This window comes from Salvelinus sp. IW2-2015, linkage group LG6.2, assembly GCF_002910315.2.
Source record: "Salvelinus sp. IW2-2015 linkage group LG6.2, ASM291031v2, whole genome shotgun sequence".
In the NCBI taxonomy this organism is placed as follows: Eukaryota; Metazoa; Chordata; class Actinopteri; order Salmoniformes; family Salmonidae; genus Salvelinus; species Salvelinus sp. IW2-2015.
The window spans coordinates 23,486,423-23,502,058 of record NC_036846.1 but is presented as its reverse complement, the minus strand read 5'-3'; the positions used below and the strand labels follow the sequence as shown (position 1 = coordinate 23,502,058).

At 44.4% G+C, this 15,636-nt stretch overlaps 1 protein-coding gene across 1 annotated transcript in view; it reads right to left on the bottom strand.

Annotated features, from left to right (window-relative positions):
• The window catches only part of LOC111965589 (histone-lysine N-methyltransferase, H3 lysine-36 specific-like), a 64,246-nt gene that overhangs the window by 37,064 nt on the left and 11,546 nt on the right, over positions 1–15,636 (bottom strand). Inside the window, 8 exon segments of the mRNA XM_070444131.1 lie at positions 8,977–9,156; positions 10,278–10,478; positions 10,834–10,957; positions 11,145–11,267; positions 11,379–11,573; positions 11,670–11,824; positions 14,764–15,123; positions 15,170–15,530. Of these exon segments, the coding sequence (XP_070300232.1) occupies positions 8,977–9,156; positions 10,278–10,478; positions 10,834–10,957; positions 11,145–11,267; positions 11,379–11,573; positions 11,670–11,824; positions 14,764–15,123; positions 15,170–15,530 (1,699 nt within the window).

Below are 15,636 nucleotides of genomic sequence, written 5' to 3'. Positions count from 1 at the left end.
ATGTGTCTGTAGGGAGTTTAAAGACGATACCTTGAGATGCCCTTACGGGAAGTTTAAAGGACAGTACCTTGATGATGTCTGTAGGAGCTTTAAAGGACCGTACCTTATGTGTCTGTAGCGCCTTAATAAGGACCGAGTCCTTGATGTGCCTAGAAATAGGGGATTTACACAGGGACAGTACCCTTGATGTGTCTGTAGGGAGGGGCGATTAAAGCGACATACCTAAGACCAAATGCCATTTCGACTCCGAAGTGGCCACTTGATGGGTTAGGCTTGTGAGGGTTAATAGGGACCCCTACTCATTGAGTATGTGCTCGAGAGTTGAGTTTAATAGCGAGTGCAATTACCTTATGATGCTCGATTGGGAGGATGTTATAAGGGCAGTACCGTTGATTGTGTTGCTTAGGAGGGCTTAAAAGGGACAGATCCTTGATGTGTCGTGTAGGAGTTTAAAAGGACAGTACTTGAGTGATCTGTAGAGGAGGGGGTTAAAAGGACATACCTTGATGGATCCAGATGGTGTAGGGTAAAGGGGCAGTACCTTGATTGTCTGTAGGGAGGTTTTTAAAGGACAGTACCTTTATGGATGTGTCTGTAGGGAGTTTAAAGGACAGTACCTCTTTATGTCTGTAGAGGAGGTTTTAAAGGCATACCTTGATGTGTCTGTAGGGAGGAGGTTGAAAGGACAGTACCTTGGATGTTCCTGTAGGAGTTTAAGGGACCGTAGCTTTATGTCTCTGTAGGAGTGAGGTTTGCAAGGGCAGTACCTATAACCTGTGTCTGTAGGGAGGTTTTAAAGGACCGTAGCTTTATGTCGTCTGGGGGAGAATGTTAAAGGGCAAGTACCATTGAGTGCTCTGGTAGGGAGTTTAAAGGGACCGATAGCATTCATTGTCTCGTAGGAAGAGTTTAAAGGGCAGTACCTTAATGTGTCTGTAGGAGGTTTAAAGGGACCGTAGCTTTTAGTGTCTGTAGGGAGAAGGTTTAAAGAACAGTACCTTGATGTGTCTTAGGAGATTTAAAGTGGCAGTACCTTGATGTGTCTGGAGGAGGTTTAAAGGGGCAGTACTTATGTGTCTGTAGGGAAGAAGTTTTAAAGGGGCAGTACCTTGATGTGTCTGGGGAGGAGGTTTAAAGGACAGTACCTTGATGGTCTGTAGGAGATTAAAGGGGGACAGTACCTTATGTGTCTGTAGGGAGGAGGTTTAAAGGGGCGATACCCTTGATATGTCTGTAGGGAGGAGGTTTAAAGGGACGAGTAACCTTGATGGTCTGTAGGAGTGAGGATTAAGGGACGTACCTTCGATGTGTCTGGAGGGAGATTCTAAAGCGGCGTACCTTGATGTGTCTGTAGGAGAGTTAAAGAGCGTGCCTTGATTGTTCTGTAGGAGGTCGTTAAAGGACAGTACCTTTATGTGTCTGTAGGGAGTGTTTAAAGGGACAGTACCTTGAGTGTCTAGAGGGAGGAGGTTTTCTGTGTTCTCCTGTCCTCCTGAAGCTTGTCTCATCTCCTTCTCTCCTGAAGAGCTGTGAAGCCGATCAGCAGCTTCATTCAGAGCTGAGAGGGAAACGGATAATGTTGAGCATTTATTCAACTAGCTAAATAATTCAAAATTGCAAACTCTTGAAGCCCTGCCATGTGGCTACCTGGAAACATCTCTATGGTTTAAGACTTGAAAAACACTTTAGAAGGTGCCAAAAATAGACAAAAACGGCATTTTAGTACACTAAATAGAAAGGTTCTTGGTATTCTTTCTTAAAGAATGTAAGTCTGTTGTTCCATGATATCTATACAGAACCAGTAAAGAGGTTTCTTTCTAACCTTTCTTGTAGATGGCGTCCACAACCCTTCCCCTCTTGTCCTTGTTGTTGGCATCTCCCTCCATGTAAGGAAGACTCCTGGCCTGATAGGTCCAGGACGTAGTCCTTAGAACCAAAGAACTGAACGGGGAACTTCCCCGCACCTCGTGTTATTCATACGGAGTGTTCTCTGGACGTTCTGTTAGGAAACACCACCTCGCAGGCCAACCCACCTGAACAAAGGAGAGGAGATACAGAATTTACATTTATACCACTGATTATACAAAAAACGATTAAGAACACCTCCTTTCATGACATAATCTTTCACCTAGATTCACCTGGGTCAGCCTGAGTCTCCCTATTGATGTTAAATCCACTCCAAAATCAGGGGTAGTTGAAGAGGAGGAGACAGGTTAAAAGAAGATTTAAGCCTTGAGGACAATTGAAGACATTGGATTGTATATGATGGTGCCATTGAGGCGAATGGGCAAGACAAATATTTAAGTGACTTTGAAGGGGTTGGTAGCAGACAGCGGGCACGGTTTGTTGAGAACTGCAACGCTTGCTTGGGTTTTTCCCATTTAACAGTTCCTGTACGTATTCCAATAATAGCTTCACCACCCAAAGGACATCCAGCCAACTTGACACAACCGTCGTGAAAGCTTGAGTCAAACATGACCCGCATCTAGGGCTGTAGTGCGGTCCTGAAATTTAGTCAGCTGTATGTCATCAAAAGCATGCCGGACTCACGGTAATTTACGCTAATGAAATAAACATTTAGCATGTTTAGCATCTCCAAGCCTCCAGCCTGCGATGAGCCTTTGGAACATCTACATTTAAACAAGTAGAAATAATCCATTTAGTATACACCATCACAGTAATCCATTATTTATTTTAGGCAGGTCTAAAGATTTCAGAGAGAACAGGATATGAAATTGACGAGTACGCCATGTCACGCCATAGGCTGTAGGCTCTGTTCAGTAGCAGACAAGAGATGTTTATAAGTCCCTGCCATTATTTACATATATGATTTTATAGTAAGAAAAATATATAATTGAACATAGCTGAATAAAATAGGATATGTTTTCCCATTCCGTGCGAGTGCTCATATGAAGGGCTATGTCAAACGTAAACGTGATTATTGAACAGCCTATACACTAGATTTACAGTTATTTTGGCACACTTTAGCTGTAATGATACAAACCTTGTAGAATTCTTAGAAATCAAAGATATTGTCTGCAGATCGCGACTATAGACTATTGACGATTGAAAAGTCGTAAAATAAAGCTTGTGATCTGTCCCTTACCTCAGACTGCATAAGACATTTTCTATTTAATCTCGTCTTTACTAATATGTAATATTGTTTTTCTTTAGAACGGCCCATTATCAAAGGGGCAGGAACAGGGCAAGATAAAAAAATAAGTTGTTTCCACATCACTCAAATAGCCAATGGAGGGCCTTTCCACCAGGTAGGCTACTTACTATATTTACCTCCTGCATCAACCACAGGTTGAGCCAGCAGCAGCCGCAGCTGAGCGACAGGTATATTCCCTCCCAAACTCTGTAATGTTATGTGCTTTCCAACCCTGTTCCTGCAGCTACCCAGTGTTTCATTTGGGGAAACCAAGTGAAATCTGTTCAGGAAATCCATAAGTAACATGTTTTCACAACGAAACATATTTCACTAAACTGTTGACAGGCTCTCTCTCTCTCTCTCCTCTCTGCGTGCTGAAGAAAGGAATGAAGGAGAGAGGAGGAGATGGAAAGCAAGGTGGTGAGACATTGTTAGCTAAAGTAAACGTGTCAGCCCATTTAATAAATGACATATTACTATGGCTATTTCAAAATCTAATTTCACTGTAACGTTAGGCTTAGCCGCCCAGCACATCACTACCAACCAACAGCGATCGACTAGGCTATACTTCTCTCCCCCAGACTCATGAATAGACAGTTTGGAGCGTAGCGTAAGTAACCAGGTCATCCAGTATGCAAATAATACCGTCTACACTCAGAGGCATTACTAGAGTATAGCTAGACCATTCTTATGACCAACGACATCTTAAATCATTTTGTTTTATGTTTTTCTCGCAATAGAGCCCCCACTCAGTTCACCTATTGTTGAACTTCTTCAAATGCAGTAGGATATAATTGCATAACTGCACAATATTATTTTAATAATTTTTCCCTTTTCATCTTCAAAGTTAGTCTATGAATAGCACAACTCTAATATGCACAGGTTGTTTTGATGAATCATCACCTTAGAGAACGCGTGTTCATTTAGTTGTGTTAGGCTCTGAAACAACATCCACAAGCCATGTTGTCCCACTCAGTTTCAACCTGTTGTTGAACTTCATTCTTCAAATTGCAAATACACATACGAACATGAGTTTTAAAAGAATGATACTGTTTTTGATGTAGTCATGGTTATGTGATATTAATATTGTATTTGCATGATGTCAGATTGTTAGAGACAATAGACCCGGAAGTACCAGCCATTATGACCTGATGAGACAATAAGTCCTGAGTACCAGGCCATTATGACCTGATGCAGGACAATAGAACCCTGAGTATCTAAGACATTTAACCTGATGAGGGACAATAGAGCCCTGAGTACCAGGATATTAGGACCTGATGGAGGGACAATAGAGCCCTGAGTACCAGGATATTAGACCTGATGGAGGGACAATAGAGCCCTGAGTACCAGGCTATTACCAACCTGATGGAGAGACAATAACCCTGAGTATCAGGCCATTATCCTGATGGAGGGACAATAGACCCTGAGTACCAGCCATTAGGACCTGATGGAGGGACAAATAGAGCCCTGAGTATCAGACCATTAGGACCTGATGGAGGGACAATAGAGCCTTGAGTACCAGGCCATTAGACCTGATGAGGACAAATAGAGCCTTAGACCAGGCCATTAGGGCCTGATGGAGGGACAATAGAGCCTTGGAGTACCAGCCATTGGACCTGATGGAGGGACAATAGAGCCTTGAGTACATGGCCATTAGCAACCCTGATGATAATTAGCAACTCAACGTTAGGGAAGATGTTCCGTTATTTGGATATACTCAGTGTAGACGCAAATTATACACACAGATAGGATTCTGATCAATAACAAACACAACTGGCTTTCAAGGTTCTGCTACTTTTTTTATATGTTTACATGGGATTAAAGTGTCACTCAGTTGGTTCTGCACAAAACATGGATACTAATTCTACAGAACGGTTTTCTTACTTGTATCTTCCACCTTTAACCCAGAGGATGTCCGTTGAAGTGTGGTTTCTTCCCGGCCTTGCAGTCGTGGCAGAACCAGCTACCCTCGGGCATCTCGATGTTCAGACACTCTTGGTGAAGGCAGCGGACAAAGACTCGCAGCACAACAGACTGCCCCTGCAGGGAGAAAGGAGAAGGTGCAGCTCAAAACACAAGTCAACCAGATCTGACCCAATGACCTCAGGACGGGACGCTGAATGCTTCTTTCACTTTATGTTCACTTCAATTGCTCTTCTCTCTGTGAGGAGCGTAGGTCCCACATACTCATTCCCCACCCACTCCACTGCTATTACTTCTCTACCTACTAATAGCAATACCGGCCACATTTTGTATACGATTCCTCCTCCTTGCAATAATGAACTCTCTGCAACACTCACAACACTCAATCACTAACCAATCAAGTCCTGATTTATCAGAAAGGAGCGTGTAGTAAGTTAATGGTTCACTGTCTCAGGCAAAACCAATGAGTTGTGGCGTTCCGCAGGGGAGCGTGCTTGGGCCTCTGCTGTTTAATTGTATATTAACGATATGAAGATGCTTGTTCTTGCCGGCTTTTTCTTTATGCGGATGACTTCACACTTCTTGTGTCTCACAAAAGATAAACTATGTTGAGAGGCATACTTAGCACAGAGCTTACTAACATTAGCAAATGGCTTGGAGATAATAAGCTATCTCTGCACTTAGGGAAACTGAAGCAATTATTTTGGATCCAGACCTAAATTGTGTAGGTCGTCTGAAATCAGAGTGGAGTTAGGGGGTGAGGTGCTGTCTAATAAAACCTCTGTTAGCTACTTGGATATTATCCTTGATGGAAGCTTGGGAGGTGTGAGCATGGTCAATAAAGTGCTAGGGAAGGTTAATGCCAGGACTTACGTTTTTGGCTAGAAAGTCCAAGCTGCTTGATAAGGACTCCATGAAAGTGCTAGCTACTGCCCTCATTCAATGCCATTTTGACTACGCTGTTACTTCCTGGTTTGGGGCTTATCTAAACTTATGAAGGGAAGCTCCAGATTAGAGAGTCGACCGATTATGATTTTTCAACGCCAATACCGATACCGATATATTGAGGACCAAAAAAGCCGATACCACATTAATCAGACGATTTTTTTGTCTATTGTAATAATGACAATTACAACAATACTGAATGAAACTTATTTTAACTTAATATAATAATCAATAAAATCAATTTAGCCTCAAATAATAATGAAACATGTTCAATTGGTTTAAATACTGCAAAAAACAAAGTGTTGGAGAAGAAAGTAAAAGTGCAATATGTGCCATGAAGAAGCTAACGTTTAAGTTCCTTGCTCAGAACATGAGAACATATGAAAGCTGTGGTTCCTTTTACATGAGTCTTCAATATTCCCAGGTAAGAAGTTTTAGGTTGTTAGTATTATAGATTATAGGACTATTTCTCTCTATACCATTGTGATATTCATTAACCCTTTGACTATTGGATGTTCTTATAGGCACTTTAGTATTGCCAGTGTAACAGTATAGCTCGAAACCAGGAACACATCGACAACAGTCACCCTCGAAGCAGCGTTACCCATGCAGAGCAAGGGAACAACTACTCCAAGTCTCAGAGCGAGTGACGTTTGAAACGCTATATAGCGCGCACCCCGCTAACTAGCTAGCCTATTTCACATCGGTTACACCAGCCTAACCTCAGGAGTTGATAGGCTTGAAGCACAGCAGGAAAGTGCTGTTTGAATGAATGCTTACGAGCCTGCTGCTGCCTACCACCGCTCAGTCAGACTGCTCTATCAAATCATAGACTATTAACATAAAACACACAGAAATACGAGCCTTAGGTCATTAATGTGGTCGAATCAGGAAACTATAATCTCGAAACAAAGACGTTTATTCTTTCAGTGAAATACGGAACCATTCCGTATTTTATCTGGCATCCTAAGATGGCATCCATAAGTCTATAATATTCCTATTACATTGCACAACTTAATGTTATGTCATCATTACGTAAAATTCTGGAAATTAGGCGGCCCAAATGTTGCATATACACTGACTGCGTGCAATGAACAAAGAGAAGTGACACAATTTTCACCTGGTTAAATATGCCTGCTAACCTGGATTTCTTTTCGCTAAATATGCAGGTTTAAAAATATATACTTCTGTGTATTGATTTTAGAAAGGCATTGATTTATGGTTAATACACTTGGCAACGATACGCACGCATCGATTATATGCAACGCAGGACACGCTAGATAAACTAGTAATATCATCAACCATGTGTAGTTAACTAGTGATTATGATTGATGATTTGTTTTTATAAGATAAGTTTAATGCTAGCTAGCAACTTACCTTGGCTTCTACTGCATTGTACTGCATTCGAGTGCAATGTAATCAGGTGGTTAGAGCGTTGGACTAGTTAACTGTAAGGTTGCAAGATTGAATCCCCCGAGCTGACAAGGTAAAAATCTGTCGTTCTGCCCTGAACGAGGCAGTTAACCCACCGTTCCTAGGCCGTCATTGAAAATAAGAATGTGTTCTTAACTGACTTGCCTTGTTAAATAAAGATGAATAAAGGTGTAAAAAAAATATATAATAAAAAATCGGTCAAATCGTTGTCCAAAAATACCGATTTCCGATTGTTATGAAAACTTGAAATTGGCATTATTAATCGGACATTACGATTAATCGGTCGACCTCTACTCCAGAAGCCGAATAGCTGATCAGGTAATGTTGAAGGTGAGTCCACATACCACATAGGCAGGAGCTGCTTTCAGGAACTAAACTGGCTGCTGTTGAGGGGCTGTCCCAGTAGACTAGGTTGGTTTACAGAGATATTATGTCCTGCGCCCAGTATCTAAGTGATTACTTTCTCGTGTTAGGATGCACACAATCACAGCACCAGATCAGGTGTTGCTGATGTGTGCTTATACAGGTTCAGGAGTAATGCTGGGAAAGGTACTTCTAGATACTGGAGCCTCAGAATGGAATGAGTACCTCTGCCTATAAAAACAACGTCCTCTCCGGCAGCTTTAAAAATAAAGTATAAAAATATTTTGATGTCTTCTGTGCCATATGAATAACCCTATGATTACTGCAATGATGAGAGAGATGTTCTTCTTCTCTGTTTCTGTTTTTTATTTCACTGCCTTTACTGTGTTCGATCTTGTCTAGCCATTTGTCTCAAAAGGACCACAATGGAAATAAGTCCCAGACTTTATTGTGTGTTATCCTCAATATTTTATTCATTGGCATGTATGGCTTTTTCAAAGTTTTATCTGTGCTGTGTAACAGTTTAACTTTATAGACCGTCCGCTCGCCCCGACCCGGGCGCGAACCAGGACCCTCTGCACACATCAACAACAGTCACCCACGAAGCATCGTTACCCATCGCTCCACAAAAGCCCCGCCCTTGTAGAGCAAGGGAACCACTACTTCAAGTCTCAGAGCAAGTGACGTCACCGATTGAAAGGCTATTAGCGCGCCCACCGCTAACTAGATAGCCATTTCACATCCGTTACACTCACCCCCTTTATCGACTCCTCCTTTTCCGCAGCAACCAGTGATCGCGTCACGGCCACCAATGTAACAGTTTAACTTTAGACGTCCCCCCGCCCACCCGGCGTCCCGTGTCTACCCAGGACCTCGACGGACCGCGAGATCAGAGACCCTCGCACACATCAACATAGTCCCCAAACACGAATACGTCTACCACGCTCACCAAAGCCGCGGCCCTTGTACGAGAGAGGGAACCAACACTTCAAGGTCTGCAGAGCAGTGACGTCACCGTTTGCACAAGGCTGATTAGGCGCACCAACACCACCGCTAACTAGATAGCCATTTCACATCCGTTACACTTTATTTATTTTTTAAATGGTCGAATTAATAAACTAAACTTAACATTAACAGCAACCCAACCAGTCACCAACCTTCTGAGCAGACAAAGCACCAGCTGACGTTGATGTGTTCATGGTTCTTGTAGTTCTTGCGGGGGATGAAGTGGTTGGGACACAGGAAGCTGTTGTTGGCCAGGACTACGCTGCCCGCCGCCATACAGTAGTCATTAGCGTGGTATGCCACAGGGCAACGCACGCAGCGGGTCAGACGACCTAGAAGAGGAACACAGGTCAAAAACAACACACACCAAGCATCTCTACAGCCATGTTAGAATCTAGGATCCCATCCCAGGCAAGCATCTCTACAGCCTTGTTAGAATCTAGGATCCCATCCCAGGCAAACTGATCTGCAGTAATGTTTGTAGCTAATCTTAGTCCGTCAATCACATTACAGGTTTTCACCCTACTTGATACGTTTCAATTCTACTGTAGCAATCGGTTTTCCATCCCATAATAATCACATTCAAATCGACTCTAACCGTGTCACTTCCAATTGTCAAACAGAACCTACAGTGAAGATCTATTTCTACTCTGTCCAGGGGTGAAAGTAACACGGTACGGTACARGAGCCTATCACAATAATTCAAACAAAATGTCCAGAAAAATGTAGGCCTTCATACCACTATTTTATCATTATTATATGTCAGAGGCATGAACAATTAGCGAATGGACTTGAAAACAGGTGGTTTAGCCTACGCTCCAAAAATGCAACGTGGTTCYACGAGAACACTGACATTTTGTCAAGGCAGAAATAAGTTGCTGATACCGCGTCACGAGCGGACAGCAGCGGACGCATAAAATCTGGCCTAATGACAATCGSCKAAATYTCATTACCCTTTTTGGTGCAACATTCACCACTGTTTGGAGGCTGGAAATACTGAACGTTCAGAGAGGATGAACAGGCAGCCTAATAAAGGAGACCTTTGAAGTGATTGTTTGACAATCAGATGAACCCTGATGAAGACAGCTTGTCTGGTCGAAACGTTGGACATAAAATATTTTTGCATCTGAGCTCCTAGAGCGTGCGGCTCTCCTTTATCTTTTAAGTGTTCCACTCCACTAGTCAGCACCTCGCCTAAATAGGTGTGCGTTTCTTTCGCCTCTTGACAYTCAGATGAAAACKTCATGACTGYTTGTGTTTATGCCACAATAAAAGGTCAWACATTATAAAAGTTAAATGACAAATCTTTACGACTAGACCCACAGAGATCCTATTGAGTTAATAGTGCACAAATGTTGGTGCATGCATGCACATTTAGGAGGTCTCGTACCAGGAAGAAATGAATTAGACTTTACCCCTGGTTCTATCAAAGCAGAGTGGAACTGGAACCTACTTTTGGAACTGCAGGGGTTGAGGGGGTTGGTGATGTGGCAGGACAGACAGACGTGGAGGGAGCAGCGAACCCCTTTATTCTGGGGCTGGGTGGGAGTGTGTTTCAGGATACACTCGTTGTGGTAGAACTTCCCACATACAGGCACCATGCACCTCTTCACACCGTCGCCAGACTTCTTACACACAAAGCATGTGTGGATCCCTGCAATGGAAAAGATACACTCTTAGCTTTGTGATACACCAAAGCAGCTTACATACATMGTGGGTATAGATACAGAATACCTCTGTCAGATGCAGAGATATGGTCTGTGAGCATGGCAGTATCACTGTACAGGTGTAAGAACTCAGTAACACAGTGTTAAGTCATGGTGAATGTGTGTATAGGTGAGGCTGCACCAGGTGTATATGGCTCCTGTATGGTGCCAGGTAGCCTAGCAACCYAAAGGTGAAACATCTGTGCCRTTGAGCAAGGCATTCAACCCTAATTGCTTGGATAAGAGCYTCTGCTAAATGACTCAAARGTAAYTGTACAGACAGGTGTATAGGTAGAGACTCACCTATAGTGCATTCACTACAGATAAACTTCCCTCTGGGGGCTTCTGATAGGCCGATACACTGCAGGTGGAACGCCCCACAGCACTGGCCCTCACACAGCAGCAGCTCACCTGTCCTCTCACACACCTGCAAGACACACACACACACAGATATTTTGTGTTACGATACTCTCAAATCTCATTCATCACTCGGCTATTGGGAACGTCTATTTCTAAACTAATGTGAGAAAGCCTGGAAATCAAGGTTAGAGCTGTTTTGACTGTTCCTGCCTCTACAAAATAGAAAGGTTGTGGCATGTTGTTGGTTGACCTACCTGACAGACATTCTCCTTCATGGACGCAGCTCCTCCTTTCTCTCCTGTGTTCCTCTTAGTGCTGGAGACCAGGGACCCTTCGCCAGGTAGGGAGAAACTGTCATTCAGACCAGGAGAGAACACCTGGAGGAGAGGAGAGGTTTTAATACACATTATTACATTAGTTATTACACAGCATATTGGTTAAGGTGTGGGGGCTTCGCATCCTGTTTTACAGTACTGGTAAAATTATACCTCAGGTTTGGGTGATCTCTCTCCGTTGGTGTGGCTCTCTCCTCCCACCCCAGGACTGATCTTCTCGGTCTCTTCCTTGGGGGTGAGGAGCACCGTAGGGCTAGAGGGCCGGGCAGGGGAGGATGCCTGCAGAGAAACCATGCTCTCTGGAGTTGTCACGCTGGATACAGGCACTTCTTTCGTCACAGACTTAACCTGTCATAGAAATGAGATGATTAGATCCGTTTCAGAGTGGTACTGTAGCAGTGTAGTTGTGTTAATATGGCTGTTGATTAGTTCATTCAGCCTTACCTGAGTGTCCCTGACTTCTGTCTTCTCCTCTGTCTGTCCACTCTGCTTCTTCAACTCCTTCTTCTTTGGAGGACTGAGTGACACTTCTTCTATGGTGCATTCCAGGACCTTGTGAGATGGCTTCCTTGGCCTCTTCCTCTCCAGGGATACTGGGGCTGGGGATTGAACAGACATTTAAATACCACAAATCTACTGTATATGAAAATATGAGGATTTTTTTCATTATCATAACTAACTTTACCAAAATATCTACTTTCCCTACAGAACAACAGTACTCTCCAATGGAACTACTTTCCCTATGGAACTACTCTCCCAATGGAACTACTCTCCCAATGGAACATTCCCAATGGAACTACTTTCCCAATGGACAACTTTCCCATGGAACTACTTCCCAATGAACTACTTCCCAATGGAACTACTCTCCTAGGGAACAACTCTCCCAATGGACTACTTTCTCATGGACTACTTCCCAATGGACTTCTTTCTCAATGGAACTTACTCTCCCAATGGAACTACTCCCTATGGAACTACTCTCCCATGAACTACTCTTCCCATGGAACTACTTCCAATGGAACTACTTTCCACAATGGAACTACTCTCCCATGGACAACTCTTCCTATGGAACTACTCTCCCAATGGAACTACTTTCCTATGGAAACAACTCTCCCTATGGAACAACTCTCCCAATGGAGAACTACTTTCTCAATGGAACTACTTTCCCCAATGGAACTACTCTCCCAATGGAAACTACTCTCCCAATGGAACTACTTTCCCAATGGAACTACTCTCCCAATGGACCACTTTCCCTATGGAACCTACTCTCCAATGGAACTACTTTCCCAATGGAACTACTTTCCAAAGGAACTACTCCCCTATGGAACTACTTTCCCAATGGAACTACTTTCCAATGGAACTACTCTCCAATGGAACTACTCTCCCATGAACTACTTTCCCTATGGAACTACTCTCCAATGGAACTACTCTCCCTATGGAACTACTTTCCCTATGGAACTACTCTCCCAATGGAACTACTCTCCCAATGGAACTACTCTCCCATGAACTACTCTCCCAATGGAACTACTTTCCCAATGGAACTACTCTCCTATGGAACTACTTTCCCTATGGAACTGTTTTCCCAATGGAACTACTTCCCAATGGAACTACTCTTCCTATGGAACTACTTTCCCTATGGAACTGCTTTCCCAATGGAACTACTCTCCCTATGGAACTACAGTGATCCCTCGCCACTTCGCGGGTCACTTCGCGGATTCGCTATTTCGCGGATTTTCATAATGCATTTTTTTTTTTTTTTGGTGCATTGTGCTCTGCATTCTGATTCGCTAAAAACTCACTCCCGCTTCTTGTATCAAACAATGCTACGATTGTGCTATCATTTTGTCGTCTCGTGCAGTTATGTGTACGTACATAAAACAGCTTGCAAATTTACATTAAGTTGGCAAATTATCTTGTAATTTCGAACATCTCCTAAACCCATAATGTCGACGAAACGGCCTACACGTGAGTCACTGATTTTGTATACATGTAATAGTTGCTAATTGTAAAAAAAAAAAAGTTTTCTATTCGCGGATTTCATATACGCGGTCATTTTCGGAACGTAACCCCCCGATAACGAGGGATTACTGTACTTTCCAATGGAACTTACTTTCCCAAAGGAACTACTTTCCCAATGGAACTACTCTCCCAATGGAACTACTTTCCCTATGGAACTACTTCCCAATGGACTACTCTCCCATGGAATACTTTCCCTTATGGAACTTAACTCTCCCAATGAACTACTCTCCCAATGGAACTACTTTCCCAATGGAACTACTTTCCCAATGGAACTACTCTTCCATGGAACTACTTCCCTATGAACTGTTTTCCCATGGAACTACTCTTCCCAATGGAACTACTCTCCATGAACTTTCCCTATGGAACATGCTTCCCAATGGAACGACCTCCCTATGGAACTACTCTCCTATGGAACTACTCTTCCCTATGGAACTACTCTCCCAATGAACTTACTCTCCCAATGGAACTACTTCCAATAACTACTCTCCCTATGGAACTACTCTCCCAATGGAACGACTTCCAATGGACTACTCTCCCTATGGAACTGCTTCCCAATGGAACTAGTCTTCCAATGGAACACTTTCCCAATGGAACTACTCTCCCAATGGAAACTCTCCCAATGGAACTACTTTTCCCATGACTACTGCTTTCCCAATGGAACTACTCTCCCAATGAACAACTTTCCCAATGAACTACTTTCCCAATGGAACTACTCCCTATGGAACTACTTTCCCTATGGAACTACTCTCATGGAACTGCTTTCCCAATGGAAACTCTTTCCCAATGAACGTACTCTCCCAATGGAACGACTTTCCCAATGGACGACTTTCCCAATGGAAACTACTCCCAATGGAACTACTCTCCCAATGGAACTACTTTCCCAATGGAACACTTCCATGGAACTACTCTCCTATGGAACTACTCTCCCATGGAACGACGTTCCCAATGGAACTACTCCCCTATGGAACTGCTTTCCCCAATGGAAACTTACCTCCCAATAGGAACACTTCCAAGGAACTACTCTCCCAATGGAACTACTCCCCTACTGGAACTGCTTTCCCAATGGAACTACTCTCCCAATGGAACAACTTCCCAATGGAAACTACTTTCCCAATGGAACTACTCTCCTAAACTACTTTCCCTATGGAACTACTCTCCAATGGAACTGCTTTCCCAATGGAACTACTTTCCCAAATGGCAATACCTCCCCAATGGACGACTTTCCCAATGGAACGACTTCCCAATGGAACTACTTCCCAATGGAACTACTCTCCAGGAACAACTCTCCCAATGGAAACTGCTTCCCTATGGAACTACTACTCCCAATGGAAACACTCTCCCTATGAACTACTCTCCCAAATGAACCTACTTTCCCAATGGAACTACTCTCCCTATTGGAACTACTTTCCCAATGGAACTTAACTTTCCCAATGGAACTACTTTCCCAATAGAATATATCTGCCTCTTGTATTACATAAGACAGCATTGCCGTATGAGAGACGTTTTTGGAGATGTTGCTTACCAGAGGGCAGAGGAGGGTTTGTCCCATCTGATGATGATGATTCAGTAGAGAAAGAGGTCACTGCTGAGGGTTGTTTGGATAATGATTTTATAACACGGTGGAGGACATCTTGAGACAGACTCTGTTTCAGCCCTGCTAGGGCCTTGGTGCTGGCTAGCTCTCCAGAGTTAGGGTCAGGGGTGGTGATGGTTGGCTCTCCAGAGGTAGAGCCAAGGGTGGTGATGGCTGGCTCCCCAAAGGTAGGGCCAGAGTTGGTGATAGCTGGCTCCCCAGAGGTAGGGCCAGGGGTGGGGCTGGCTGGCTCCCCAGAGGTAGGGCCAGGGGTGGGGCTGGCTGGCTCCCCAGAGGTAGGGCCGGGTGTTTGGATAATGATTTATAACACGGTGGAGGACATCTTGAGACAGACTATGTTTCAGCCCTGCTAGGGCCTTGGTTTTGGCTGGCTCCCCAGAGGTAGGGTCAGGGGTGGGGCTGGCTGGCTCCCCAGAGGTAGGGCCAGGGGTGGGGCTGGCTGGCTCCCCAGAGGGTAGGGCCAGGGGTGGGGCTGGCTGGCTCCCCAGAGGTAGGGCCAGGGGTGGGGCTGGCTGGCTCCCCAGAGGTAGGGCCAGTGGTGAGGCTGGCTGGCTCCCAGAGGTAGGGCCAGTGGTGAGGCTGGCTGGCTTCCCAGAGGTAGAGCCGCGGGGTTGGGGCTGGCTGGCTCCCCAGAGGTAGGACGCAGGGGTGGGGGTGGCTGGCTTCCCAGAGGTAGGGCCAGGGGTGGGGCTTGGCTGGCCTTCCCAGAGGTAGGGCCAGGGGTGGGGCTGGCTGGCTCCCCAGAGGTAGGGCCAGGGGTGGGGCTGGCTGGCTCCCCAGAGGTAGGGCCAGGGGTGGGGC